At 40.6% G+C, this 26541-nt stretch overlaps 2 protein-coding genes across 2 annotated transcripts; one reads left to right on the top strand and one right to left on the bottom strand.

The window, feature by feature from the left end:
• Positions 1-11868: 11868 nt before the first annotated feature.
• htr1ab (5-hydroxytryptamine (serotonin) receptor 1A b) lies at positions 11869-13119 on the bottom strand. The gene has a single exon (XM_008305338.1). It carries the CDS (start codon positions 13117-13119, stop codon positions 11869-11871), a length of 1251 nt encoding a protein of 416 aa, XP_008303560.1.
• Positions 13120-15562: 2443 nt separating this feature from the next.
• On the top strand, positions 15563-26161 carry rnf180b (ring finger protein 180b). The gene is made up of 8 exons (XM_008305341.1): positions 15563-15595; positions 17889-18045; positions 18345-18443; positions 19472-20197; positions 20808-20930; positions 21055-21274; positions 22520-22645; positions 25047-26161. Exons 2-8 carry the CDS (start codon positions 17989-17991, stop codon positions 25238-25240), a joined length of 1545 nt encoding a protein of 514 aa, XP_008303563.1. The 5' UTR covers positions 15563-15595; positions 17889-17988; the 3' UTR covers positions 25241-26161.
• The last annotated feature ends 380 nt before the right edge of the window (positions 26162-26541 follow it).

The following is a 26541-nucleotide window of genomic DNA, read 5'->3' on the forward strand; positions in this document are numbered from 1 at the left end:
CTGAGGAGCTGCAGTGTGGAGTTTAAAGCAGATTGAATGAAGGCCATGTTTGGGGTCTTTTGGGGTCCTTAACCTCCAAAGCCATCAAGGTTGTCACATGCTGACAGCAGTCACAGCACTGCTTCATTCAAATGTAAACAAATTCAATGAAGCAAATAACAAATGTGTTTGTGTGTGTGTGTGTGTGTGTGTGTGTGTGTGTGTGTGTGTGTGTGTGCGCGTGTGTGTACATACAGTTGTCCTCAAATGTATTCATACCCCACTATTAAAAAAAATCCCAATAGTCACTCAAATAACTAGAAACTGAAAACAGTAATAACAATTTGCTAACTTTTCCATCCATCCATTATCTATACACCTTAAACCTTCTTGCTGCGAGGCAACAATGCTAACCACTGCTCCACCTTTGCCAAATTATAGTATAGCGAAATAAGCCATTGCTTTTGAATTGTGGTTGAAAAGAATAATTTAAAAACAAACTTTCCTGGACAAATTCGAGCACTTTGCTGATGAGCAGTGGGTCAGAATCAGAATACCTGTCAACAGGTGCAGACGTCTGACTGAGAGTTACAGAAAACACCTGATGGCAGTGATTGGCTCAAAGCGTTGTTCAACTAAATATTAGTTTATGGGTCCCATCATACTTGTTTGCTTGTATTTTTGTTTTTTTTTGGTTGTTGTTGATTTAAAATATATATATTTTTGTTGAACCACAATTCAAAAGCAATGCCAGGATTTTCATTAAATTTTTATTTATTGTTACTTTTGTCAAATTCAGCTTGTTTCAATGACAGCTGTTTGTTTTCCTTCTTTAATGGGAGGGTATGAATACATTTGAGGACGAGTGTATGTGTGTATGTATGTATACATGTATATGGATATGCGTATATGTTTGTTTATATATACAGTATATATATATATATATACTGTATATATATATATACACACACACACATTGGTAGTATCATAATTGTATATTTTTTCATTGCATCTTATATGTAGAAACAGAAATTGAATATTATATATATATTTAGGAAACTGGAAATGAGCTGCAAGGTGGCGCAGTGGTTAGCATCGTTGCCTCGCAGCAAGGAGGTTGCCGGTTCACGTCCCAGTGAGGACACCCGGGATCTGCGTGGAGTCTCCATGTTCTCCCCGTGCAGCGTGGGTTCTCTCCGGGTTCTCCGGCTTCCTCCCACACAGTCCAAAAACACGTTGAGGTTAATTGGTGATTCTAAATTGTCCGTAGGTGTGAATGTGAGTGTGCTTGGTTGTCTGTCTCTAAGTGTAGCCCTGTGATAGACTGGTTACCTGTCCAGGTGAACCTGCCTTCACCCTGAGTCAGCTGGGATAGACTCCAGCCCCCCATGACCCTAGTGAGGATTAAGTGGTGTATAGATGATGAATGGAAACTGGAAATGATCAACCAATGATTTGTGGAAAAGGGGTGGGAGTAAATAAGTGTTTATATACTTCTTCTCACTCCTTTTCGAATATGTAGACCTCGTCCGGAATTGTGGAATATTTCTTTTGCTATAGGATTTTGTTTTGTATGGGCGGCAGTGGCTCAAGTGGTAGAGCAGGTTGTCCTCTAAGGGGTTGGTGGTTTGATCCCCCGCCCCTCCACAGTCGAAGTGTCCTTGGGCAAGACACTGAACCTGAAGTTGCTCCCAATGGCAGGCAGCACCTTGCATGGCAGCTCTGTCACCATTGGTGTACGAATGGGTGAATGAGAAACACATTGTAAAGCGCTTTGGATAAAAAGCGTTAAATAAGTACAGACCATTTACCATGTGTATGTATATCTAGAATAATGATTCTTTGTTTAGTTGTCTATACATATTCAAAATAAATATTTCAATCAAATTTATTGTTGAGATGTTTTTTTGTTGTTGTTTTTTTTTTTTTTTACAGTCGCGTCACTGCATTGCAGTGGGTCAATGTGAAATGCTTTAACACTGGTGTGGCTGCTGTATACTCGCAAGATGTGGAACAAAAAGTGTTTGCCAACCTGTCTTCGGTCTCACAGTATTGCATGCAGTCTTTTTGAGCCCCTTTGTGGTTATTTAATGGAGTTTCTTGCAAGAAATATAAACAGTCACCTGAAACAGAAATCTAGTCAATGACATAGTTGTGGGCATTTCATGGATCCACCCTCTGGAGAGAATGATCAACTGCAAAATTCACTGACATCGGGCAATAGTTCTTGTCGTATCTTAACTCTAATTCTGGACAGGTGGACCCAGACAACATCCCCACCCATCATCTCATAAAGTGATCACAGATCTTTCCTGTCGGGATTTATGTATTTTAAATGAAGAATATGCGTTAAGTGACAATTTTTCTTCATCTTCTATGCATTTCTTATGCCTTTTGATTTGCCAAACCAAAGAATGACGTCATTCATGTAACTTTTAGCTTCTTGCGCTTTCATTCCCCAAAAAGAGAAGGTACACCTGCAGAAAGTATGAAACAACAAGACAACAAACGGCGAGCCTCTGTTTGATGTCCCACTTAAAATGTCTGACTGTGAAGCCAGACAAAGTGACACCTGCTGCAGGTTCAGGAGGGTCAGGTTCAGGAAGACCAGGCTTCAAAATTTATGAAAGGACTGGAGAGAGAAGGGAAAGCAGCTTGTGAATGAACAACAACACTGAAAGACACTTTAAGCCAAGACATAGTTACAGCACATATAAATTAGTTTTTTATTTTTCTTTGTAGATGGATTGAATAAATTAGACATAAAATGCAGAATGAACAGTTTTAGAAAATGCTCGTCAGATAGCCGTTACTTGACCCAAGCTTGTGCAGTAGAAAACCGCTTTATATTCAGGAATCTAAGAAGTAGCATGAATTAAAAATGGAGCGACTGCAAATAACTGGAAATTGGGATGAAGGACAGACAGATGCAACTGTCCTAAATGTCACATCAGTTTATGAATCTGTGAAACACATATTGTTTGTTAACTCATGTTTCTGCAACATACAAGGTAAAATATAGTCTTTATTTTTCACAGACATGTGCTCAGTAGATGTGAAAATGTGTCCAATCCCAGCAAAAGGGTGAGAAGGTAAAGGAAGGCAAGGAAACTGCTGGAATGGATCATTTCTGTCTGCAAGCACTTGTCCGGCTGGTGATCTTCATTGACATGATTCAAGTAATCCATGAGTCTTCTTTCACACACAGCATTAATCTGACATCAAACCTGCCACCTGAGAGGTTCTATTTAAGATTTGATGTATTTCTTGAGCAGGCCTTGTCCACATGTAGCAGGGTTTTTGTAAAACCGAATATCCTGCCCCCTCCGTCTAGAAAAAAATTGACGTACACACCACCTCGTTTTTAGAAAAAAATTCATCCACACCTAACCGCATTGGTGCGTTTTTCATATTTTATGTGAAGATGTAATAACTCCAACGAGAGGAGCAATGACCAGGACATATGGAGATTGTCACGCCATTCCTTGATTTCTGTCTCAAAGTTCTCCCACCAGGTGGCAGTGCGTCCCGGTCTGACCCAAAACCGGTTGGTGTCCCTGATGGAGAACATGCCTCGGACGTGGAATGGCAAGGTGGCAGAAAATAACCATCCTTAATGTCGTCTTTCACCTTTGTTCTTGTACATAGAGCGGTATCTGGGCCTGGACCAGAGACAACACCAACACAGGTTTGAGGGCGTCCACACCGTCCAAATACACAGGTCACGTATGTGACGTAAAGAACATATTTTGTCGCAGGCAGTGACGTTTCAAAACCTAAAACCCGGTTATTGACGTCCACATGCAGACACATAAACGGAGGATTCGCAAATCTTCACTTTGGTTTTTGAAAGAATCGTTTTTAATGCCGTAAATCTGCGTTTTTGTGTGGATGACAGGCCACATCGTAGAAACATATCTTCGTTTTGTGAGATACCTGCTACATGTGGACGAGGCCTCAATCTGCTCAAAGAAAACAGGACGAGGCCTCAATCTACTCAAAGAAAAGAGGCTGTTTTAGTCGAGGACGAGGCCTCATCCCTGTCTGGGAAACCACCTGTTTGTGTTTTACTGGTAACGCATAATGACCACTGAAGTCCAGACTTTAAAAACGCATGCAGAAAAGCATCACCAGTCCAGGAAAACTTTGCTCAGGCCCCTGGCTGGGGAAGTTAATTTAATAAGATCTACACATAATCAGTCATGACTTCATTAGAGTTGGAGGAGCCCTGTGCTGCTCGCTGGAACATCACGACCTCACAGCAGAGGCTTCATTTGTTTGCTTATAGCTCCAGGAGAGACCCTCGTGCATGACCAGGAATCCCGCTTTCACATGATCCCGTCGACCAAAGTTTCATCAACAAAGAAACACAAATTACACATTCAAAAGTGCACGGCTAAGGAGCAAGTCATTAACTGTGTCGACCAGAAGAGGCATGGGAGTGCGAGTTCCTACTTTAATAGGAATTGATTTGGATTTTTTAGTTGAACAGTTGCAATAATACATTTTCCCTTCAGCCCGTTCAATATGTAGAATAGTGCTACAGGTGATTAAATAATTATATCACATTTCTGTTGGCCGATGAGATAATGATTGTGCATTGGATTTGCAAAGTTAGAGAAAGTTTTTTTGAAAGAAAAGAAAGGAGCAGAGTTCATTAAAAACGAAGTGCAGCTAAACTAAAGTGAATATGAATTCAGTAATGTTTAGTTATTAAAACTTCTAGTCTGGATATTTGTTCATTTGTATGCCTGCCCAGTAGGCACATTTTCACATTTCTGCATATTTCTCTGCATGACTTGCTGCGCGCTGATTATTTTGAGGTAAACTAACTGAATATTGTCTGGAATAAAATTAAAATCAAGGTTCTTGATCCTTATCATGAACTGTCTTATGACTTTACATATACAATCCTTAAAATGAAATGTTACCGATTTCTCCTCTGTGGATAATGAATGTCAATAAAAGAGTGCAATCTGTCAGGATAAATGGACCAGCAGGTGGAATTTCCCATCAGTAAAACCTTATCTTGGACGTTGTTCACATTTTCCAAAGAACGTTCCCCTTTGTTCTAAGTTTGGATAGTAACTTGGGTTTGATAAGATTTAGCAATAAACTATATAATGTACAAAACAAAACCGATAAATCCACTAAAACTTGTTTTTGTTTTAAAGCCCCTTAGTGTTCACTAACCAAAAACACGCAGCATCCAAGTGGTCTCTTCTGGCTTCAAAGTTCAAAACCTTTATTTATCCTTATATTCAAATTTAGGCAAATGTGTAGCCAACAAGAAGTTTTTGAGCTGTTTACCTCCTGACCTTTTTTTTTTTAACCATTAAGTAATTCCACAGCTGCGTCAGGGTTGACTTTAAAGGACAATGATCAGATAACGTGACAAGTGCACAGACACCTCGTCCACCAGTGGCTATAAAAGAACACCTTTAAATGCAACTTTATTCAAATGACACAGTCCCACACACAGAAGACAGATGAGAACAGGCTCTTGGCATGCTGGATGTCGTCTGACACTTGAATGTCCACAACGCCACCATTTTTCATCTAGGAAATCATTTCACAGAACGCCACACGATCTGCTCCATGAGCCCAGACCAAGTGTCACCACTTGAGTCCAGGATCGTCTCATTCAAATCATCAATCTGTAAAATCATTTCCAGTTGGCTTCAGAGGTTGCTGATGAAGTTGTTGGTGGACACAACCAGAGAATATCTACTCAGACATTGTAGAATCATCTGAGGGAAGCCACTTTGTGATCACATCGCCAACACAAAGGGCGGAACGGTGAAATCCAGTCCAGTCAGCAACTACTCACGCTTGTTGGACACTAGCAAGATGGCGGATGGTCCTCAGCACTCATGAATCTTGTTTTCAGTGTACAGAGGACATGGCAGGTGTCTGGGTTTGCCAGAGAAAGACCAAAGTGTCGACACAAGTGCGGAATTACATGACTGCCCACATTCATTCAGGCTTGTCTTGGTTACTGGCCACAATCCTCCAGTAATCCAGTCCAAACTTTCCACATAGCCAGCACAGTTTTTAAATCAACCTCCAGGAACACCTGGACACCTTAGTTGAAGTCCTAAAGATGGTGGTGTGTGAGTGAAGGAAGCAGAAGAACTGCAACATGACCTCAGTGTAAAAGTTATTGTAGCTGTTCGGGATGGACGTGGATTGAATATTTCCTTGTTGGAGTTTCCCAGGAAGCACCAACATCAGTGCAGCCAAGACCGACGCTGCAGTCCCAACCTTTCACCGACCGACTGACAGACGGACGGGTTGACTGGTCCGTGGTACCGTGAGTACCCCGTGTAAATAATGTACCTACTGTCATTGTTGAGTTGCTGCATTGTGCTGAGAGACATGGTTTGAGTTGTTCAATATTTGATCTCCTGGTTTGGTTTTGGTGGGAAAAGATCTGCAGCAAAACCCGAAGCGGAATTGTGGTTTGAGTTACATTTGGAGCGAACTGGATTGAACTGAGCTGTGTAGAGAAACCAGGGAAGACTTTTATCTGACTGGATTAGACTCAGAACTGCAGCTTGCTGGTTTGTTCTTATACATGCACTCACTAAATGCTGAGCTGAGTTATGGGCTGTGGTTTTGTTTGAACATTATTGATTTAGTTTTGTTCCTGAAGTCGTTTACTGTCTGGACACTTGCTTGGTTTTGTATGATTTGACTATTTTGTTCTAGTTTTCTTGTTTGTCAGACTTGACTCTGACTGGCAGCCCTCATCATCTGCTGCAATATGAATGTAAGGCAGCTTGCAATCCAGGGAAAAAATACATACAAAAATTAAATAGGTAGTCCAAAGACAACTAAATACAAAAATCCCCACATCAGAAAAGAACCAAAACATAGAGGAAAACACTGGGAGAACGTCAGAGTAGTAAACAGGAGGGGAAAAGCCCTGGAGGCAGAATCATTGTCTAATTATCTTGACAAACAGAAAATTTTCAAAGATGTTACACCAGGGGCATTAGAAATCCAGTAGTTTTATATACGGTTCATTTAACTCAACAGAACATGTTTCACTTCCCGACAGCAAACATTTCTTTCCAGTATAATGTTCATAAAATATACAATACTATTTATAATGAAGCATGTTTCTGCGGCTCCCGTTTTGCCGCCTAAGCTCGTTAACAACAGTTCCAAGAAGAAATCCCAAAAAGACGAGGAGGCTTTATTCCGTCTTTGGGTCCTGCGAGACTGTGAGAACCCGTAACTAAATTCCTCTGACAGCAGAACGCCACCGGCGGCCCTGCAGGGGAAACATGACTGCACAGTTCAAGAGCGTATGGATGAAATTTAATCCACACTCTCCACCTCCTCCAATATGCAGGCTGGTTTACAGCCAAGTGCACTCGGCGGCAGTCTCCGAGGAACCTGGAGAATACACAAGCATCTGCCACGACGCATCCAAACGGTGTTTCAGTGGTTTTAAGTATCGTCCTGCACATCTTCTTCAAGTGACCTCAGGAAAAGTTTGACACTTTAGTCAGCGAGTCGTGTATTCTCTCGAGAGGCTGTTTGCCATTCTGTCAGACATGTCAGAAAGACAATGGCACGTCTGACAAATCGGTGGTTTGGAGGGAATAAAACTTCAGCGGCGTGGCATTGAAATAAACAGCACAACAATTGTGTCGTGGAGGAAATGCACTGACACAGATTTTAACTGTTTTGTCTTGATGTGACAGCCCACAATATTATGGTGCCATGCTGCCGGGGAAAATAAAAGTTTGGATTGACAATAAACATGTCACGCAAGACTGGAAATCTTTTGGATTTCTCTGTTATCTTTATGGATTTATCACAGCAGAGCAACATGTTTTTATCAGCTAACGGTTTGCTTTCCAGGAAAAACACTCGAAGGAGCACTATGTTGATTTATTATTGCACGTTTATGTCGTTGGCTGACATGCAAGAGAAAGATTTATAAGAAATGCTAAACAGCAATATCCTGTCTTTTAGCTGCAAGTGTTGGTCCGGCTCCAAAACTCCTACATTCCCATTATGCAGCTCAATAGCAAATTTAAGACGCTTACTGTCTGCTAAAAACCTTCATTTACACTATGAGATTACACAATACTGTATTTTATTTATGTCTATGACTCATCTTGAGCTTAATTTAGCTTAATGTTAAAATATTTCCCTATAAAGACATAAAACAATCAAACAAAAAATCCATTGTTTCCAATTATTTCTAATTGTGGCGTGTTGCAGTTTAGACCTTTGACCAATATTCTGGGCTCTAACTCTGATTTTAACAATACTGAGGTTAAATAAACCAACCTATAAACCAAAAACATTCAGCTTTTCTGTCTTTTCCACATTGCGAGGAATATAAGCCCATCCTTGTTTATATATTGGCTTGAAAAGAGTTAAAAATATTGAGTCTAGAAATACTGAAATCAGCCTGTAAAGTAAAACTATGTGTATGGTTTTAAGCTGCAGGACTCCCACAAAAAGCACAAAGGCATGACTTTATTTTGTCCTAATTGTTGCTACAGGAAGCGTTTCAGCAGTTAATGAAGCTGGTAATCAACCAGCAGCACCTTCAGTCCTGCTGGTCTCTCAGAGGGTCAGTTGTTGCAAACTCACGTTGTGCAGAAAAGCATCGTTCAATCCTGCCGACCTTCTCCTGGAGATCCCCAAGTTCCTTTAGATGTCAAATATGTCGGACTGAATATGAAGGAAACTGAATCAATATTTCCAATTGGTTGAAATGTTCCCCTGCGATGGACTGACGACCTGTCCAGGGTGTCTCCTGCCTTCGCCCTAAGTCGGCTGGGATAGACTCCAGCCCCCCATGACCCTAGTGAGGATTAAGCGGTGTATAGAAAATGGATGGATGGATGGATGAAATGTTCCCATCATGAGCCCCAAAATCGATGACTCGAGGAGTCTAATGCAGGTAAAGTAAGGACTTGGTCTGGAGAAGCAACAGGTATAATTTGTTTAACTGTAGTTGCTGTAGCTATAGAGTGATCGGTCCCATCTGTTTGTCCGTCTGTGAACAGTCTGTAGCTCGAGTGCTGAAGTCTAAGAAGTTGATGTTTTACAGGTGAGCTATGAACGGCCTCTCCTCAGAATGATCACATTTTGGAGTCAATCAGTGCAAAAACAGCTCCACCAGAGGTCAGAGGTCACTTTTTTCAAAAATGCTGTTTACCTTCAAAAGGGCAGAAGGTAGATTTATGGTATTTGGTGCAGATAAGCAGCCATGTTGGGGATTTCTGTTGGAGATGTTACCTTGTTTGACCTTGGGTGATATTTTAAGGTCAAAATCAAAACCATGAATTTTGACAGCACAGTAACTTGAAAATGGTGCAAGACAAACACATTGTTTGTATCGGACACCATACATAGGCTTCTACTGGGGATGTGACAAGTTGGAATGAGTAATGGTTTACTGGGGCTCAGTGTAATCATGGCCAACAGGGGCAACTTCATCCCTCTGCTGAGGGCCCTCTAGTTGATAATATGATAAGATCACAAGATACAGTCATGAGCAAAAGTTTGCATACACTTGTAAATACCATGTATATCATGGCAGTCTTCAGTTTCCAATAACTCCTTTAACTCAGATTTTTCTATGATGGAATCACTAAACATTGTGTAAAAAAAAAAACTAATAAAAAAAATAAAATCATGCACTTAAGTTCTTTCACAGATTTATTATAGGTCTTCTGGAAATTTAGCAAAATCTGGTGGATCAAAAATATACTTACAGCAATCACACTACCATAGTATTAAGACTGTTTTTTATTCTTTTAATTTGTTGTTTTATCGGCATTGTCTTTCTTTCCTACACTACAAATTATACAGTTTATTGTATCAGTGTCAGAAGTGTCATTATTACTACATGTTAGGGAGTTAGAGAGTCTGAGCTTGTTTGTCTCCTGCAGTTTGCACATCGTCTGACTTCAATGAAGAGCAGAAACACCCTGATTCAGAGTGAATCAGAGACGTGATCCCATTAGACAGTAAGCAGGAAAACTAGAGTTCAAACCAACTTAAAAACAAAAAAGAAAAAGATTTGTCTGTTGAGAGAAGACGAGAAAATCTTCAACAGCAGCAGCAGCCAGGAAATAAATAAATGAAAAAAATACACCTGCTTATTGTCTGAGGTAGCTGCCAGCTGTGGGCCCCTCACACACACCTCTGTATTCCTGTGTCTCAGCAGGCCTTTGATCAGGTAATTGCCCCTCGGCCCCCGGAGTTTGCATCCGCCATATGTCGCTATGGCGACCACCTCTCCAGCATCCATCTGTGCACCGCCTTCACGCCCCTTTTAAGACGGACTTATATGTTAGGAGGCTGAGAGTGACGGAGGAAAAGGCCAGCGAGGCGTCACAAGTGGCACGCCGTCCACTTCAGCGGGAACCTTTCATACAGCCGCTCATGGATGTGTTTTTTTTTTTTTTTTTCTGCCCCTCTCCTGTGATTCTGTCCCTCCGTCTGTTTGCCCGCCCACCACATCTTTTCATTGTCGCTGGAATCATGAAATGCATTTTTTCAGACGTCAATAAGGATTCTCTTTATTTCACAATCAGCCCCTCGGACGCTCACATGCATCACATGGGAGGATGAAGCTCAGGAGAGGGGAAAAAAACATTTTAACTCTTGCTTGAAGACACTTTGAGGAGGACGAGACATTCGCTGTTGCAGGTCTTCAGACAAGAGCTGCAGTGACAAATTGAAATCCACAACGACTACTCCTTTACATAGACATGTTCCTCCTAAATAAGGCTTTTAGAATCATCTTTTTCCACACTGTCTGTCAGGATCACACACATATATATAAAATCTGTTCCAGCTCTTCACTGAAGCTTTACTTAACAGAAATATTCCAGTCAAACACACCTTTACATCTAATTTGAATAATCTGAATGTACTGAGCATCATTTTTTTTACTTGTCCACCAGCATTTAAAATAAAAACTCTCTGGGCTTTAAGTGCTTGTTTAAAAAGTTATTTAGCTTCAGTTCAACTACATTACAAATGAGCACATCCACACCTGCACAGTTCCTTCCTCCACTTGTGACGTCTGCTGGGGAAAGTGTAGATATTTGATGCTGAAGTTTGCGTGCACATTCAGAGATAACCTGAAGCTGCTGTGAGACTGTTGCCTCTGCAGGAAAAGAGAAACCCCCTCACAAACATGACGTCATTTAACTGCTGCAAATGTGATTGTAGCTTTCTAACTTTCTAAATACCAACAATAAAGCATCTAAACACATCTGATCCTCCAACTTTTAACTACTGAGTGATGGTTTGGTCTTTAAAATGTTTGAAAACAATCAAAACTACATCAATAGTGACGCCTTTAATTTACTTGTTTGTCCAACAAACAGCTCAAAAGTCCTGAAATGTTTAATTTGCAGCAAATAAATCAGAATACCAGCCATATTCCACATTTAAGATGTTGGAAATGTTGATATTTTAGCTTTTTAAAATGTTTAATTAACAATCTAAATTTGAATTAGTTGATTATCTGAGTCCAATGAGCCCAATGAAGTCACTAAATATGACAGTTTATTCTAGAAACTGTTCTGCACATTAAGTGGACAAAATAAAGACTTCAGAGAAATTATTAAAAAGTATTTCTTTATTGAACGTGACAGAACAGGATGAGGAACATGGAGCTTCAATCCAACGATCACAGCTTTATCTATGCATAGACTACAGACACCTCTGGAGATATTTAACAATGGTGATGATCCACAATAATCAGAATGAGCCCTCAGAACAAGCTCTTTATAGGCTGCTGGTTTCCAGGGCTGCGTCTCTTTTCAGCTGGGTGTCTTTGGCTCTGGTGAGTCTGTAGTGACACCACATTAAAAAATAAATAAATAAGAACTGGACTCATCACGGTCTGCAGAAATGACATTTGAGTATTTTCTTGAAGGCGCTCTGGAAGTCTTTGTTGAAGTACGCGTAGATGATGGGGTTGAGCAGGGAGTTGGAGTAGCCCAGCCAGTTGATGACATCCTCCAGCCAGCGGGGCATGAAGCACGACTCCTGGCAGAAGGGCATGACCAGGGCGACGATGAAGAAGGGCAGCCAGCAGAGGATGAAGGTGCCCATGATGATGCCCAGAGTCTTCACCGTTTTGCGCTCCCGTGCCAGGGCGATCTTCCTCTTCGCCTCCGTCGCCTTCTCGTGCCTGCTCTCGAACAGCGGCACGGAGCTCGGGGTGTTGGGCAGCGGCAGGTTGCCTTTGGAGTTGCTGTGGACCTCGATGATCTCCAGAGACTCGCCGTCTTCCGCGTGTTTCACCGCGCCGTTGACGCTCGGCAGCGGCCGGGGCTCCACGCTCCTCTTCCAGCTCTTGCCCTGCGCGTCTCCGTGAGTCTTTTTGTGGAACAGCGCAGGAGAAAGCGCCAAACAGGAGTCGGACACTTTCTTTTTCTCCGTTTTACGCACAGTCCTCCTGATCCGAAACCGGGCAGCTTTGAATATCCTCCCGTACAGAACCAGCATCAGCGTCAAAGGGATGTAAAAAGCCCCGAACGTGGAGTATATCGTGTACCAGGGGTCTTGCCTGATCTTACACTGCTTGGGGTTCGCTCTGTCCTCTGCCATGCTGCTGGGCTGCGAGCGCATGATCAGCATGGGCGGCACCGAGATGGAGAAGCCGACCAGCCAAGTGACGCTGATGAGGACGGCTGCTCTCCTCGGCGTCCTCTTCTTCATGTAGTCTATGGGCTCGGTGATGGCCCAGTATCTGTCCAGGGCGATGGCGCACAGGTGCAGGATGGACGACGTGCAGCACAACACATCCAGAGAGATGAAGATGTCGCACGGCACCTGCCCCAGAGTCCACCGGTTCAGCACCTGGTAGAGCGCCGCCATGGGCAGCACCAGCACCGACACCATCAGGTCGGTGACAGCCAGAGAGCCGATCAGGTAGTTGGCCACATTCTGGAGAGAGCGCTCCAACGCGATGGCTGCTACCACGCACGCGTTCCCAAATATTGCGCACAGGATGAGCGCGCCGAGCAGGAACGATGTGACCACCTGATAACTCAGCTTCACCTCCTCATCCTCAGGTTTGGGGGGTTTGTTGGAAGAGTTGTCAAACTGAGGCCAGGCCGTCGTGTTGTTCGCGCCCTCCATCGTTGGTGAAGTCGGTGCGTTTGGAGAGCTTCGGTTACTCCATGGAGAGCCCAGTGCGCGCCACACGACGACACCTCGCAGAGCGCATAGCGGACTGTCGGAGTGCTGAGAGCTGCACAGAGGCTCTGAACTGCGAGTCTCGGCTGCTGACGGAGAATGATGCTGCGTATTTATACCAGTGATGGAAAATGCGTCATTTGTCTGTGAGGATGTAATAGAGTCTGGCTGGTTCGGTTGTGTTTAGTCTGCAACTCCGGCAGCGAGGAAATAAGCATGTAAAACGCTGTTATATGCTCTGTCTGCTCATGCTCCTCACAGTGCAAGTTAATTAATGTGTATTTACACAAATGGAGTTTCTAAAACAGGTGGATTTGGACATTTGGGTGAGATGTGAAGTTGTTATTCCAGGTTTCTATTTTTCCTACAAATTAAAAACAAAATCCATAAACTAAAATAATTGTTCTAACGGAGGCCTTTTAGTACTTTAGTAGATTTATTAAGTAGATTTCTCTGTTTTAAGCAACACAGTCAGCCAACTCAACCCACCAGGTGTGACACTGCCACCTGGCGTTAATCAGGATAATACAGGTTTTATTACCTTGAGTTCTAACAACGAATGAAATGAAAATGAAATGAAATGAAAATGAAAATACTTTATTCATCCCAGAAGGGAAATTCAATTTCAAAAATTTCAATTTCAATTCAACATTGCAAAATATACAAAAAAAAGTGTGTCAAATTGTTACATGTGCACATAAAAATAGCAGGTTGGTGGTATATTAGGATAAAAAAAAAAAAAACATGAAAGAGATGATATGACCCAGCCTCTCCTTCTCTTTTACCTGTGTAACAACGCTCAGTTTGGTTTTCCACACAAGATATGTTGAAATATAGCTTCACAATAAAACTACACGTCTGAAAAACAACTTTTGTAGCATGATCTGGATCCCTGACCACTTCACCCAGGTTCAGGGTGATGAAAATTTAGTAACTGAAAGTCAAAAATGTTGCTAATATGCAACATTTTTATGGTGATGTTTCTGAAGTGGATGTTTTTGTCTTTAAGGTCCTGAGACGAGGCCTGTTTTTATTTTTCTTTAAAGCTGAAAAAAGAGTGTATCAGAATCTATGTTGCTCATCACTGACTTATCCCAGAATGTGATATTTAAAAAAAAATAAAAAAAATCAGCTTTAGGTAAGTGGAACATCATTATTCTTTTGTATTGCTTTAATAAAATATCAGCAGCAGCATCATGTAGATAAACTGGCCTTTAAAGAGCTCAAAATAAAAGTGCGTAACATTTTGGTTGTTGTGATGACGACTGATGCTTGTTAAGAAAATTGGTCATCAAAAGTAGGAAATATTGTTCATGTATAACATTTATATGGCAATGTACTGAAGCTGCTGTTTTTGTCTTTAGGTCCTGAATGTGTTTTTTTTTTTCTTTAAAGCTGAACCTGAATGACAAATAGAATGCATCATAAACAGTGTTGTTGTTAATCATGACCATATCCCAGAATGTGATCAGATTTTTTTTTTAAACAAAACAAAAACATCTTAGCATTTAGCACATGAAAAATAATTCATGTCTTGTGTTCTTTTCATACTTACAAACAACAGCAGCATCTAGTAAACAAACTGGTATTGAAAGAGTTAAATTTCTGAGAATGAGTGAGTATTAGATAATTATGATCAGGACTGGTGTTGGTTAAAAAAAATTGGTCGTCGAAATTGGGAAATTAAAACAATATATAACATTTTTATGGCAGTGTTTATAAGCAGATGTTTTCGTCCTTAAAGTCCTGAGTGTGACTTTTATTTTTAATGTTGTCTTTAAAAAAAACATCAATGTTGAGTCAATGTTGTTGCTAATCATTAACTATCTCAGAATTTGATAATAACTGCTAAAAATATATATTTTCTTGTATTCCTTTCATTAAAAAAATAAATAAATAAATAAGCAACAGCAGCATTTCATAAACAAACCGGCACTGAAGGAGTTCAGATTCTGAAAACAAGTGAATATTTTGTAGTTATGATCAGGGTTTATTAAAAAAAAAACATGTACTCAGCGACACAAGAATATGACATTTGATGCAGACATGTATGCCTTTAATTAATGTGTTTGTGTTTTGTTTTTTTTTAATCGATGCCAACATTCAGGCCAAACAGTAAAGGTGTAGCTACAAAATAAATATTTTTTGCCTATTATGTTGATTAAATGCACTTTAGTTTCTCTAAAATAGTGCTGGAGTTGCTTTTGGAAAGTTCAATCACACAGTATGTTTTTTTTTGTCTGCAAATTTGGTGAACCGACATTTGAGATATTTTAGCGCGAAACGCTTTTTGTCCTGTCGGACGCTCCGTAGTGTCCCAGTTCCACTCAGCCTTATTTAAAGCGAAAAGGCTGCTAAACTTTGTTCTTGGACTCGTGTCCTTCTTCAGCACGACGCTAAAAGTCCTGCAAGTGCTCAGGTAGGTTGGTTTGTTTCATAAAAATGTCACTGTGGTGATTTTCAGCGTCCTAAAGATGATATTGTTTGGTTAGAAAAAGCCGCTAGGAGGGAGCGTGTTGTTGTAAACAGAGCTAAGCTAAGTTAGCTAGACGTTGTTTACATTCTGTTAGCTTCGAGCGGTGGAGAAATTAAACTTTAACGTCGCCTTTGAAGTTCAAAAACTGTAAAAGAGGCAGAAAATGGTTTCAGAAGAAGCAGATAAACATTTCGCCTTGTAGCCTAGTAGCTCAAAAGAGTGTAACACCAAGCAGAATTAGTGGGTTAGCGAGTTATGTGGAGCTAAAAGTCAGAGTTTTAACCTGTTTAATCACTATAGTAACTGATGCTGCACGGCTAGCATGCTAACTTTAGCTTTATTGTCCAGTTTGAGTACACATACAGCTGCTTTTATCAGGATCAAACTGTCTTATCGTGTAAAAAAACAACATGTCTGTGATCATAGTAAAGGTATGTGTTTGTGAAAGTAGCTGAATAATTGTGGCAAAACTAAAGTTTGCATATTATGGCAGAATCAGGGATGGTGTTTAAAATGTTCACAGGCAATAATGTGGTGTTGTCTGTGCATGGTTTAGTCATATATCCTAGTTTATTTAGTCTGTATTTAACATTGTTTACTGATGGGGTTTGATGTTGGATCTTTTGCATTCATCCCATCAGCTGTTGTCTTTTAAACACAACCCTCATGAAAGAGATCAAGTCATTTTGATGCATTATTAATGTTTGGATCACAGTGTAGTGGCTGGAGAAAACTGCATTAGAGGAGTTTAACTGGTATTTTAAAGGCATTTCAACAAGTGTAAACGACTGGTTTGGTTTGTATGTAAGCCACAGAGCAGATAAAGTAATGCTGAGATTTAAGGATTGAGGAAAACACTAGAAAAGGTTAAAGGTGTAGAGTTTTAGACTTCAGTCAGCTATAAGAAGCATCTCCCTTTTCTCTATGAGCGATACAGAGTCTCAGCTGAGGGATTATATTTGTTGAGCACTGCAAAGTTGGAAACAGTGAATTCAGTTGCAGAAAATGCATGAATATGTTTTTATGTTTGGTCCTGAACACAGATTTGCAAATTCATTCATCTACTTGTATTTGTCACAGAGAGTGTTCCACTAATAACGTTAATTTAACTTTAATTTGACCAAAGGTGATATCCTTCATCATGGAACTGTGTCAGACCTAAACGCATTTCTTTAATATCGTGTTTATATGCATGAAATGTAGAGTTCAGGAGCTCTAATGTGCAGGGAGCCTGATTAAGAGAACCTGGTTAACACAGAAAACTGATAACCATCGTCATGATACTCATTGTATCTGACTGAGATCTTAGATTTTGTTCCGACAGCTTATGTAAAGAAAGCCTGGCGATGACAAACTTTCTTCATGATGCACGAAGCAAAAACAATGTGGACAGATCTGCTCGCATACTTTCAGTCTGGGTCTTCTGACACTGACGATAAACCTTAACGCTTCGATCGAAAGCTTTAACACCCTCTGTGCATAATTCTGCTTTGATAAAGAGCAACTTGACTGACCTGCACAGAGTCCTAACCTCAACCCCGACTAGTCGCCACCATATCCGTGTCCAAACCGGTAAAAATAGTCCCATTAATATACATGCAGTGCTGCAGCATCAGGTTACCGCGAGTGTAGACATGTAGGCCACCGCAGTAGCTTCTTCTACCTCCTATACATTTAAGACGACGCAAGCGTCTATACATTGATTTTATTTCACCCCTAAATCCACAAAACATCCAGTGAGTTTTGGCAAATTGATATCAGATTTTACTTATTAGTAAGAGACCAAAACCCAATGTTTTGAACTAATACACATTTGCACTAAAAAGACAATCCTGGTGTCAAAATTAAGACTTAGACAAACCTCAGCAACACAAAACTTAGTTAAAATGTCTTTTGTTCGTTCATGTTTCATGTATGTTTAATTGATTAAAACCTTCTGCTGTTTATTCTTCAGCGTTGATAGCAGGTTATCATGTGGTCTGTAAACAGAAAGGGAAATGCTATGGATAGAAAGTAGCTGCATCACAGTCAAAGTCTGAAATATGTTTGAATGTGTAATTCAATTGGTAATTGTAAAAAGTAAACAGCAGTACTGGTATTATGTATTTAATGTATCTGACAATGCTGAACTTCCAATCTTGAACATTAGATTAGGAGCTGTTTTGTCCTCTTTGACCAGATCTGACATGTTTTTTTGATGAATAAATGTTTTTTGCCACATTCAAAACTCCTGCAGGTGTGTTTGCAGTTCCTTATCTTGATTATCATCATCATCACCATCAACAGATGGAGTGAAAACTTTCCTCTGGAAGGTGTGAAGACAGAGAGGGGGCGCCATGCTCCGCTGCAGGAGGTGTCGTAAAGGGGTCATAGACTCAGCATGCTTGTCAATGGTTGGTGGAAATTGTCTTTATTTCTTTCTTTTAGAAGCTGTTAAGTGTCATATTATCGTGTCTGTGAAATGTGTTTGAGCTTTGAGTTGCTTTTAAGACAAAAAACAAGAAACTTTTAGAAGCTATCTTGGGTCTGAGTAATAACTAATAGTCTGTAAAGTTGTTGTGGGACGTCAGTGTAGTTAGAAGTCAGAGATAAGCGCTTGTGTTTCAGTCGTAAAAAGATAGCTGCTTATTAGCGTCATAGAAACCGACGGGAGCTGTTTGGCTGATGCTTTGTTTGTTTTTCTACTGTGAAGCAGGTTCAGGACTCCGATGAAAGCTCAGCTGCTGTTTGCAGTATTTGGCACGTGAACGTGGACACGTTGCCAGAGTGGATCCTGACCTCAGTTCACCAGGTGAGCAGGTCCAGTCAGTAGTACAGTTTGTGCAGCTTTAGCTGGTTGTGTTTGCTGCTGTCAAGGGGGTATAAGCTTCAAAAAGTTAATGATTTCTGAATGTTGTTTTCCTCTTGCACACTTGGATGAACTTTAATCACACAGATTCCTGTTTTTAATTGTGTTAAATTAAATAATTGTATTAAAACATAATGCTCTTAATTTGTTTACATTATTATTATTATTTAAATATTTTAGTTTAGGAAAATAAAGTTTTACCTTTTTTAGTTAACTGATCTTTTATGTCACGTATAAATAAGTTACTGTTTATGCCAGAAAAATGCACGTATACCGTTTTTGTGTGTTTAATTTTCTTGTCCTCGTCCATTAAAATGATCTATTTATCGTATTACAAATGCAAGAGTTGATAAACTTTTTTTCTGTAGCTCTTTTCATACAAATGAATTGTAACACAAGGTGCTTAACAGATGAATAAAATGCACTAAAACAATATAAACAACCTCCAACATCACGTTATAAATGAAGGAGGATATCTATATAACACGTGCAACACAGAAGAAACTTAAGATAAGAGGAAATAAAATAGGACAAATAAATATAATAAAAAAAGATATTTCTTATTAGATATAGATGGATTGATATGGGTCAAAATTCACAACAACAGAATAAGAAAATACTTAAAGATTAAGTAATAAACGATACATTGAATAGATGAAATGATTAAAGAGAGAAATCAATAAATAAAATTAGTTCCAAAAAGAAAAATGAATAATTAAAGTCCAACAAATCAATCAAAAGCCTGACGAGGTCTTGAGTTTGTCTTTAGAAACATCAGTGTTTGTGTTTGTACTCTTGAAATGAAATGAATGAAAAATACTTTATTCATCCCAGAAGGGAAATTCAATATGAATTGACGTTAAATAAATCAATAAGGAAAATAACTCCACCCTTAGTTGCACCCCTGTCTGTCTAAACTAATCCATTTTCATGATCTTGTCGTGGTTCCTGTGTCTGTGTTTTGCCTCCAGGCCCAGTGGACTGTGGGAAAGCTGAACTGCCAGAACTGCGGCGCTCGTCTGGGCGGCTTCAACTTCATCCACCGCAGCGAGTGTCCGTGCGGCCGCGACGCCGCCGTCCACTTCAGCAAGAGCCGCGTGGATCACGACCACAAGCGCTACGTCCTCATCGTCCAGCCGAGGAGGACGAGGCCCGAGCGGTTCCGGGCCGGTCTGCTGCCAGACGGCTTCCAGAACAAAGACGAGAGGCCCGAGTTCGGCAGGACGACGCTGGAGAGTCTCCAGCTCAACTGCGCTGCCGTCATGTCCCACATCAGCCCCGCCGAGGCTTCAAACCCGCCCCCCGACCCCGACAGCACCCAGTCGTTCTCCTTTAGCCCTCTCTACTGCATCTCCCACAGGAGAAGGTGCAGCATGGAGGAAGACGGCGGTGGCGGCAGCTTCAGGTCTTCATGTTTTTGCCCGGCGGGCCGTGCGGACATGACCGACCTGGTGAGGTCAAGGACGGACGAGTCGGCTCGGTCGCTTCCCACGAGTCTGCAGTTCGACTCAGACGGCGAAGCTCCGCTGAACGTCGTCCCCCGTCGTCCATCTGCTCCGGCACGGTCACCTCAACATCAGCACACCGAGGAGGAGGCCACAGCTGTCCAGGAGGAGGTGTCAGACTCGGCTCTGTTCCTCAGAGGAAGATCCATCTCTGACAGCGTGGCCGAGCAGCAGGAAGAGGAGGAAGTCGTGGTACGTTACTGGTCTGGACAGTAGAGTATTAAAAAGCTGCATTAATCAGAGCTGTAGCCCGTGATCATTCCAATATAATCTTTTTGAACCAGAAGTTTATTAGATGTCACTTAACACAAAGTGGCATATTTTCAGTGACTTTAATGTTTATAGGAGACAAAAAGAAGCATATTCAGGGTTTCATGCAGTGTTTTAAAGAGACATTTCAGATCATGTGATTTAAGTGATACTGACATGACCTCAATCAACCCCTTCTTGGTCAGGATCCCCAGAAGATAAACCTTGCAGCCTTTGTCCACTAGCACTGTCATCAGGTTGTTTATTTCTCCCTCTAACTGGCACACTTCCATAAAATGCAGCGATCACATTAATGCTCTGATGTCATGACTCTCTGGAGGAGCTTCATATTTCCATCTTCTCTCATCAGCGTCGTCCTCGTTCAGCTAAACTGTCAGCAACACATTGTTCTGTGTTGTCTTGCTCGTGGTTTATTCGTCAGTGATTTGGTCTTCACACCCTCTGCACCTCAAGAAACAACTAAGCTGCAAGAATCTGGTCATAACTGTTTTTCTGCAGAATTGGCTGACTTGTGTGTGTTTTGTCGTCTCAGCCTCCAGCCTCCGCGGGTCCTCCGGCCTCCACCAGAGCGAGCAAGCGAGAGAAGAACCATCTGAAGAGTCTGCGGAGGAAACAGAGGAGGAGAGAACGATGGCTGCACAGTCAGCTGGAGCAGGTGAGCGTTCACGCTGGACGCTACCAGTCAACCAACAGCTGTATTTGCTGCTTTATGGAGTGAAAACGCATAAGTACGTTTGAAATATTATTCTTAATGATTCACGTTTCCGTTTTGTGTCCAGGCCGAGATCGTGGGCGGTTCCCTGCCGGACAGCGAGGAGGAGGACCGTGAAGGCCTCACCTGCGCCGTCTGCCTCGACGTCTACTTCAGTCCGTACAGCTGCCAGCCGTGCAGCCACGTCTTCTGCGAGCCGTGCCTCCGGACGCTCGCCAAGAACCGGCCGACCAACACGCCCTGCCCCCTGTGCCGAACCCTCATCTCACACACCAGCTTCCACAAAGGTGAGCCGCACAAAAACAAAACAAAATGAAGTAGTGCTGTTTAAACACTTCAGTCAAATCAGTTCAACATCACACGGCACCGAATGCAGCACGTTGGAGGAAATCAGAATCAGAAACACTTTATTAATCCCCAAGGGGAAATTACTTTCAGTTACAGATGCTCCCAATCAAATGTATTAAAAGATGTAGGAAAGTAAAAATATATAATAAAATATAAAGTATTAATATGAAAATAAAAAAATATATAACACAAAAAATAAATATACATTCTGCTGCTGTACGTGTATATACGGTGTAATAATAATAATAATAATACCACCATTTGGATTATTGCACATTATTAAAAAAGTCCAAGATAATTAAATAGTAAATAAATGTGTGTGAGGAAGAGATGCATCCATTTATACACGGACAGAAAAGGTAAAGTTGCTCTCAGATCAGTGATTTAGCTTCTAACAACTCGTCTCTGTGCATCAAAGCTGCATTTTTAGAAGTTTTCTCCATAAAAATAATCCTTTCATGCCTTTAAAAAAATGGCTTAAATGAAGTGATGTCGTCCATGAGGTTCACATGATGGAATAGTTTTCCTTAAATGTGCAAAAAGACAATTTAAAAACATAAATCTAAACCCATAAATGTCACCTGTAATTAGAATCAACCGGTTCTCTTCATCTATGTTTCTTTTAATTCCTTTTTTTAATTAAGTGATGTGAAAATAATTAAAGAGGAAGCTTTCCTGTGATTCTGAAGAAAGAAAATATTGGAAAAAGCAGCAAGATCTTTGATGTTGTAAATAAGAGATGCACGGAAAGAGACTCAATTCAAATAATACCTTTCTTTTTTTTTTAAAGTCTTAAGTGTAAGTCTAAAGCATTGCTCACTGCAGCTCCAGCACACCAGCTCACCAATGAGTCTGCTTAGACACTGTAAAACTATTTTATCTGAATAATAATGATCATAATAAGTTGGCAGAATTGGTTCCTTAAGTTTGTCACACGAAACCCTGAAAGTCTGAATCCGTTCCTGAACATGAACATCCTCAGCCATCATGTTTGCTGCTTGTTTTGTTCATTATGAGTCCTTCATTATATCAAAAAAACATCATGTGGACATAATAACAGGGTTAAAAAGAAGAAGATTTTCACCTGAAGGCTTCTAAAACACATTTTATAAACACATAACAGTAAAGCCAGTCAGATGTGAGGGTTCACGGTTTGTTCTTCACTCTTTCCGTTCTCTCTCCAGAGCTCAACCACACAGCCAAGACCTTCTTCCCCAAAGTCTACTTCGCCCGCAAGCAGAACTTCCAGAATGCCTCGTGTGCGAAGTGGCCGCTGCCCAGCTTTCGCAAACGCTTCCACTCGTTCTGGGGTGAGAAACTCAGCAGCTGTTTGTTTCTGGTGTCGTAGAAAGTTTAATCAGTGTTAGAGTTAAACAGCAAAGTCTTCAGATTATCCAGAGTAACGAGCAGAAGAGGTGCCGCAAATAAACCATCAGCGGTTTAATCTGCTCTGGTTTGCTTGAAACTTTTTTTTATATTATTATTATTTAAATGATGGATGTTTAAAATGAGATCTGTGAAATTAAAGATTGACAAATCAAATACTTTCTGAGAGAATTCTGTTTGAAAATTTGCCATCGACCCACTTTTAGCACGTTGAAGTTTGAGGCTGTTTGAACAACAAAATCTGAGGAACTATTAAAGATTAAAGCCTGAAATGTTCCCTGTTGTTTCTCATCATGTCACTGATTTAGAATCTTCATTATCGGACAAGTTGATTAAATAATCTGAAGCACTGCAGATTCTGAATCAGTGACATGATGAGAAATAACAGCGAAAGATTCAGGCTTTTATCATTAATGTTCTCTGAGATATTGTCGTTCAAACAGCTTGAAGTTTGGTGAAAAAACCTGCTGGAAGTGGGTCGACGGGTAAATTAATCAAAGCATATCTTGGAAAGTATTTGATGTATCTGGTATCAGGCAAATCAGAGACAGTGGAGCAGAAGTTGTTCCAAAACAACGTGATGATTTGAGACTGAACTGTTCGACTGACCTCCTTTTCACTGGCGTCGCACCACGACCTGTTTCTCTGAGTAACCCTGAAGCCTTATCGGTTTGTCTCCACGCTTTAGTAGCAGCACTAAACGTTATCTTCAGCTTTACAAGCACCAAGATAAACATTAGTGCACACGATTATTCTAAGTCTGCGGAGAGATAAACATAAAGAGGAACTTGTTTATTTAAACGCAAACTTTTCAGTGATGCACGTGTTTTAGTGAAAATCTTCTTGCACTGCAGAGTGTGTTGAATTGGCAAAAGTATGAATTTTAATTGATTTAATGTGAACAGTCACAAACAGATGAAATGTTTTTATGCTCACGTTATCCCTCCATAATATTCAGAGTTTAATCACATTATAGCAGCTCTGATCCGCTCACATTTAAATGTGTTTGGAGGAGTTTTATCATTTCTGCTCTCCGTTATAAACTTGTGAGGACAGAACTGTTTGTTTCACACATTTTAAATGTAGTCGTTCCAAATTTGAACCAGTGCAGAAACAGAAAAGGTGATTTAATCCTAAAGTTTTCAGAACAGTTTCAGCTCAAACGTCTCTGAGTTGACTAAAACTTTTAGATGTTATGACATTTTTTTATGTTGGTATATCAAATAGGTTGTTTCACACGTTAAAATTTGTGTCTGCGTTTGAACGGCAATATGTCAGAAACTATCCAAGATGAAAGCCTGAGAATGTCACTGTTGTTTCTCATTATGTCATGATTCAGAATCTGTGATAATCTGACAGGTAGATTAATTAATCTGTGAATGAGGGTGAATTGAAATATGAATAGAAATAAAACATTTCAGGCTTTTATCTTCAATAGTTCCTGAGATGATGATGTTCAAACAATTAGTGAAAAAACACGCTCAAAGTGGGCAGAAGAGCAGTTTTTTAAAAAAATCAATAATCTTTTTATTGAATTTTCAAACAGAAGAATTTACAATGAAGAGATTTCCTTTGTGCGTTACATAGCAGCATAAAGTAAAAAGTAGTAGTGAGCGCAAATTCTATGCAGAATAGTTGTACAGTGACAACCCAAAACCACAAGAAGAGCAGTTTTTCAAATAGAAGTTATCTCAGAAGATATCGAATATATCACAGCTAAAATTCCACAGATGCTATTTTAAATATCCGGAGTTTATGACGAGCTCACCTCAATGTAAGCCGCACCCACTAACTTTAAAAAGAAAACTAATTGTGTACATGTACAGGCCGCACTTGTCTGAAAGCTGCAGGTGTCCACGTTGTAACATGAGAGATTTACACAGAAAGATTTTCAAACTTTTAATTAAATACGTACCGGTAACGTACACAAATACGTAAATGCTTTCTTTCTGAACAGTTCCTGTAACACGGCTGGTTAAGAAAATAACAACTACAGCAGCCTACCAGGAAAAGTCGTTGATCACAATCTTCATCTTCCTCCTAAAACCACTAAAGTCGTCTTCTTCAGTGTCGGAGTCGAACAGCCTCAGAATCACTTCCTCAGTCTCTCTGTCGTTGTCACTCTCGATGTCACTTTGGTCTCGAGGCTAATTTGTAAAAATCCATAAATTAGCTGCATCATTGTTTAAGCCGCAGAGTTCAAAGCGTGTGAAGAAAGTAGCAGCTTATAGTCCGGAATTTACGGTAATCAATCCAGCAGAAGGCCTCCAACCCAAACCAAACGGTTCAGTCACAGCTTCTGTCTTTGTGTGTTTGTAACTTCAGGGTATCAGCGACAGGCGCCGACGGCGGGCAGACGGTGGCACTTCGCTCACGGAGGCTTCGCCCTGCATGACCTGGACTTCACCGACATGCGCGGCTGGCTCTTCGGCATCGGCCTGGTCGTCTACGTCCACTCCCTCAAGTGGATCCTCACCTCCCTCCTCTTCTACTTCTTCATGTACTACTTTGTCATTTGAGGCGCTGGACAGTGTGCAGGTTGTCCGCTCGGTCTTTGACGAGGGTAGGTGGAGCGTACGTTCGTTTGTTTTTTTTTCTTATTTCAGCGTTCAGGTATCTAGAGTTAGGAATCAGTTTGCAGGGTTGAAATTTGCACAAACGGTCGCGAGATGTTCATCATGCGGGATAACGAACTGACTTTTAAAAGAATACTGACGATTTGAACGAAGCTTCTTGTGTTGCTTGTGTTAATTTCCAGTGTTATCAGTGCAATAATGTTCCCCGAGGCGTCCGGATGGGAGCAGAGTGGAATTTACTGCTTTCAAACGTGGACTTTTGTGACGCTGATTCAATGTGTGTTAAATTCTGTGTATGTGGTGAAAAAGAAAATCCAGCAACAACAAAGTACACCAACCACTAACTGGAATAATGAAACAAATGAGATGCAAAGTGTTGACTAAGGAGCCTGAGGTTTGTTTTCTGATTAGAGAAGGAGCCACGTTCTGAGAATTTTCCCCAAAATGTCATGTTCAAACTGTGGTGGCACATTTAGATAATAAAGGAGCAGTAAACGCTGATAAAGCTCTTAAAGTTTAATGAGTTATAAAACTCTTCTAATGTGCCTCCTGTGTGGTTTGAGAAATCTGCAGGAAAATCCGGTTTGTTTCCAGAATCAGACTCTCTGCAGGAGGAGCTGTGGTTTTGTTCCATCTGGAATCATCAGGATCCTTCTGCTCGACCGTCTCTGGTTTGCTTGAAGCTTTTCTGGCATTAACTTTGGATATTAAAAATGGCGTCTGTGAACTTCTAGCCTGATAAATCAAATACTTACTGAGATGTTGACTCACTTTCAGCCTGTTGTTTATTTGGTGCATCTAAATTTGAGGTTATGTTTGAATGACAATAACTCAGCGACTATTAAAGCTAAAAAAACGAAATTTTCTTTGTTGTTTCTCATCACGTCGTTGATTCAGAATCTGTAATACTGGACAAGTAGATGAAATACGGGAAAAAATTAAAGCCGTTGTGGAAGGTCCCATCTTTGAGCAAAAAGTGACATAAAAAACTGATAAAGCAGAAGCCAGCTGGTGATGTTTTCTGACCCACATGTAGCTGCAGGTCACAGGAACACTAAACGAAACGGGTAGAATATTTATAATATGTAATACTTAATAATAAAAAATTAAGTTGTACCATAAAAATAAAAATGAAAATATTGTCAAAAATATCCAAACGTAACACAGAAAATATATATAAAATATCACCAGCTGATGTCTGAATTCTCAATTTTTTTGTTAATCTGAGCATAAAGATGAAACTT

The sequence above is a fragment of the Stegastes partitus genome, unplaced genomic scaffold, assembly GCF_000690725.1.
Source record: "Stegastes partitus isolate 25-593 unplaced genomic scaffold, Stegastes_partitus-1.0.2 Scaffold2479, whole genome shotgun sequence".
Lineage (NCBI taxonomy): Eukaryota > Metazoa > Chordata > Actinopteri > Pomacentridae > Stegastes > Stegastes partitus.

Bases quoted from the DNA above. Each gene is read 5' to 3' on its own strand.
- htr1ab (XM_008305338.1), bottom strand. From the start codon at position 13,119: ATGGAGGGCGCGAACAACACGACGGCCTGGCCTCAGTTTGACAACTCT.
- rnf180b (XM_008305341.1), top strand. From the start codon at position 17,989: ATGCTCCGCTGCAGGAGGTGTCGTAAAGGGGTCATAGACTCAGCATGC. The intron at 18,046-18,344 runs GTTGGTGGAAAT...TCTACTGTGAAG, and splicing joins ACTCAGCATGCTTGTCAATG to CAGGTTCAGGACTCCGATGA. The intron at 21,275-22,519 runs GTGAGCCGCACA...TTCTCTCTCCAG, and splicing joins ACACACCAGCTTCCACAAAG to AGCTCAACCACACAGCCAAG.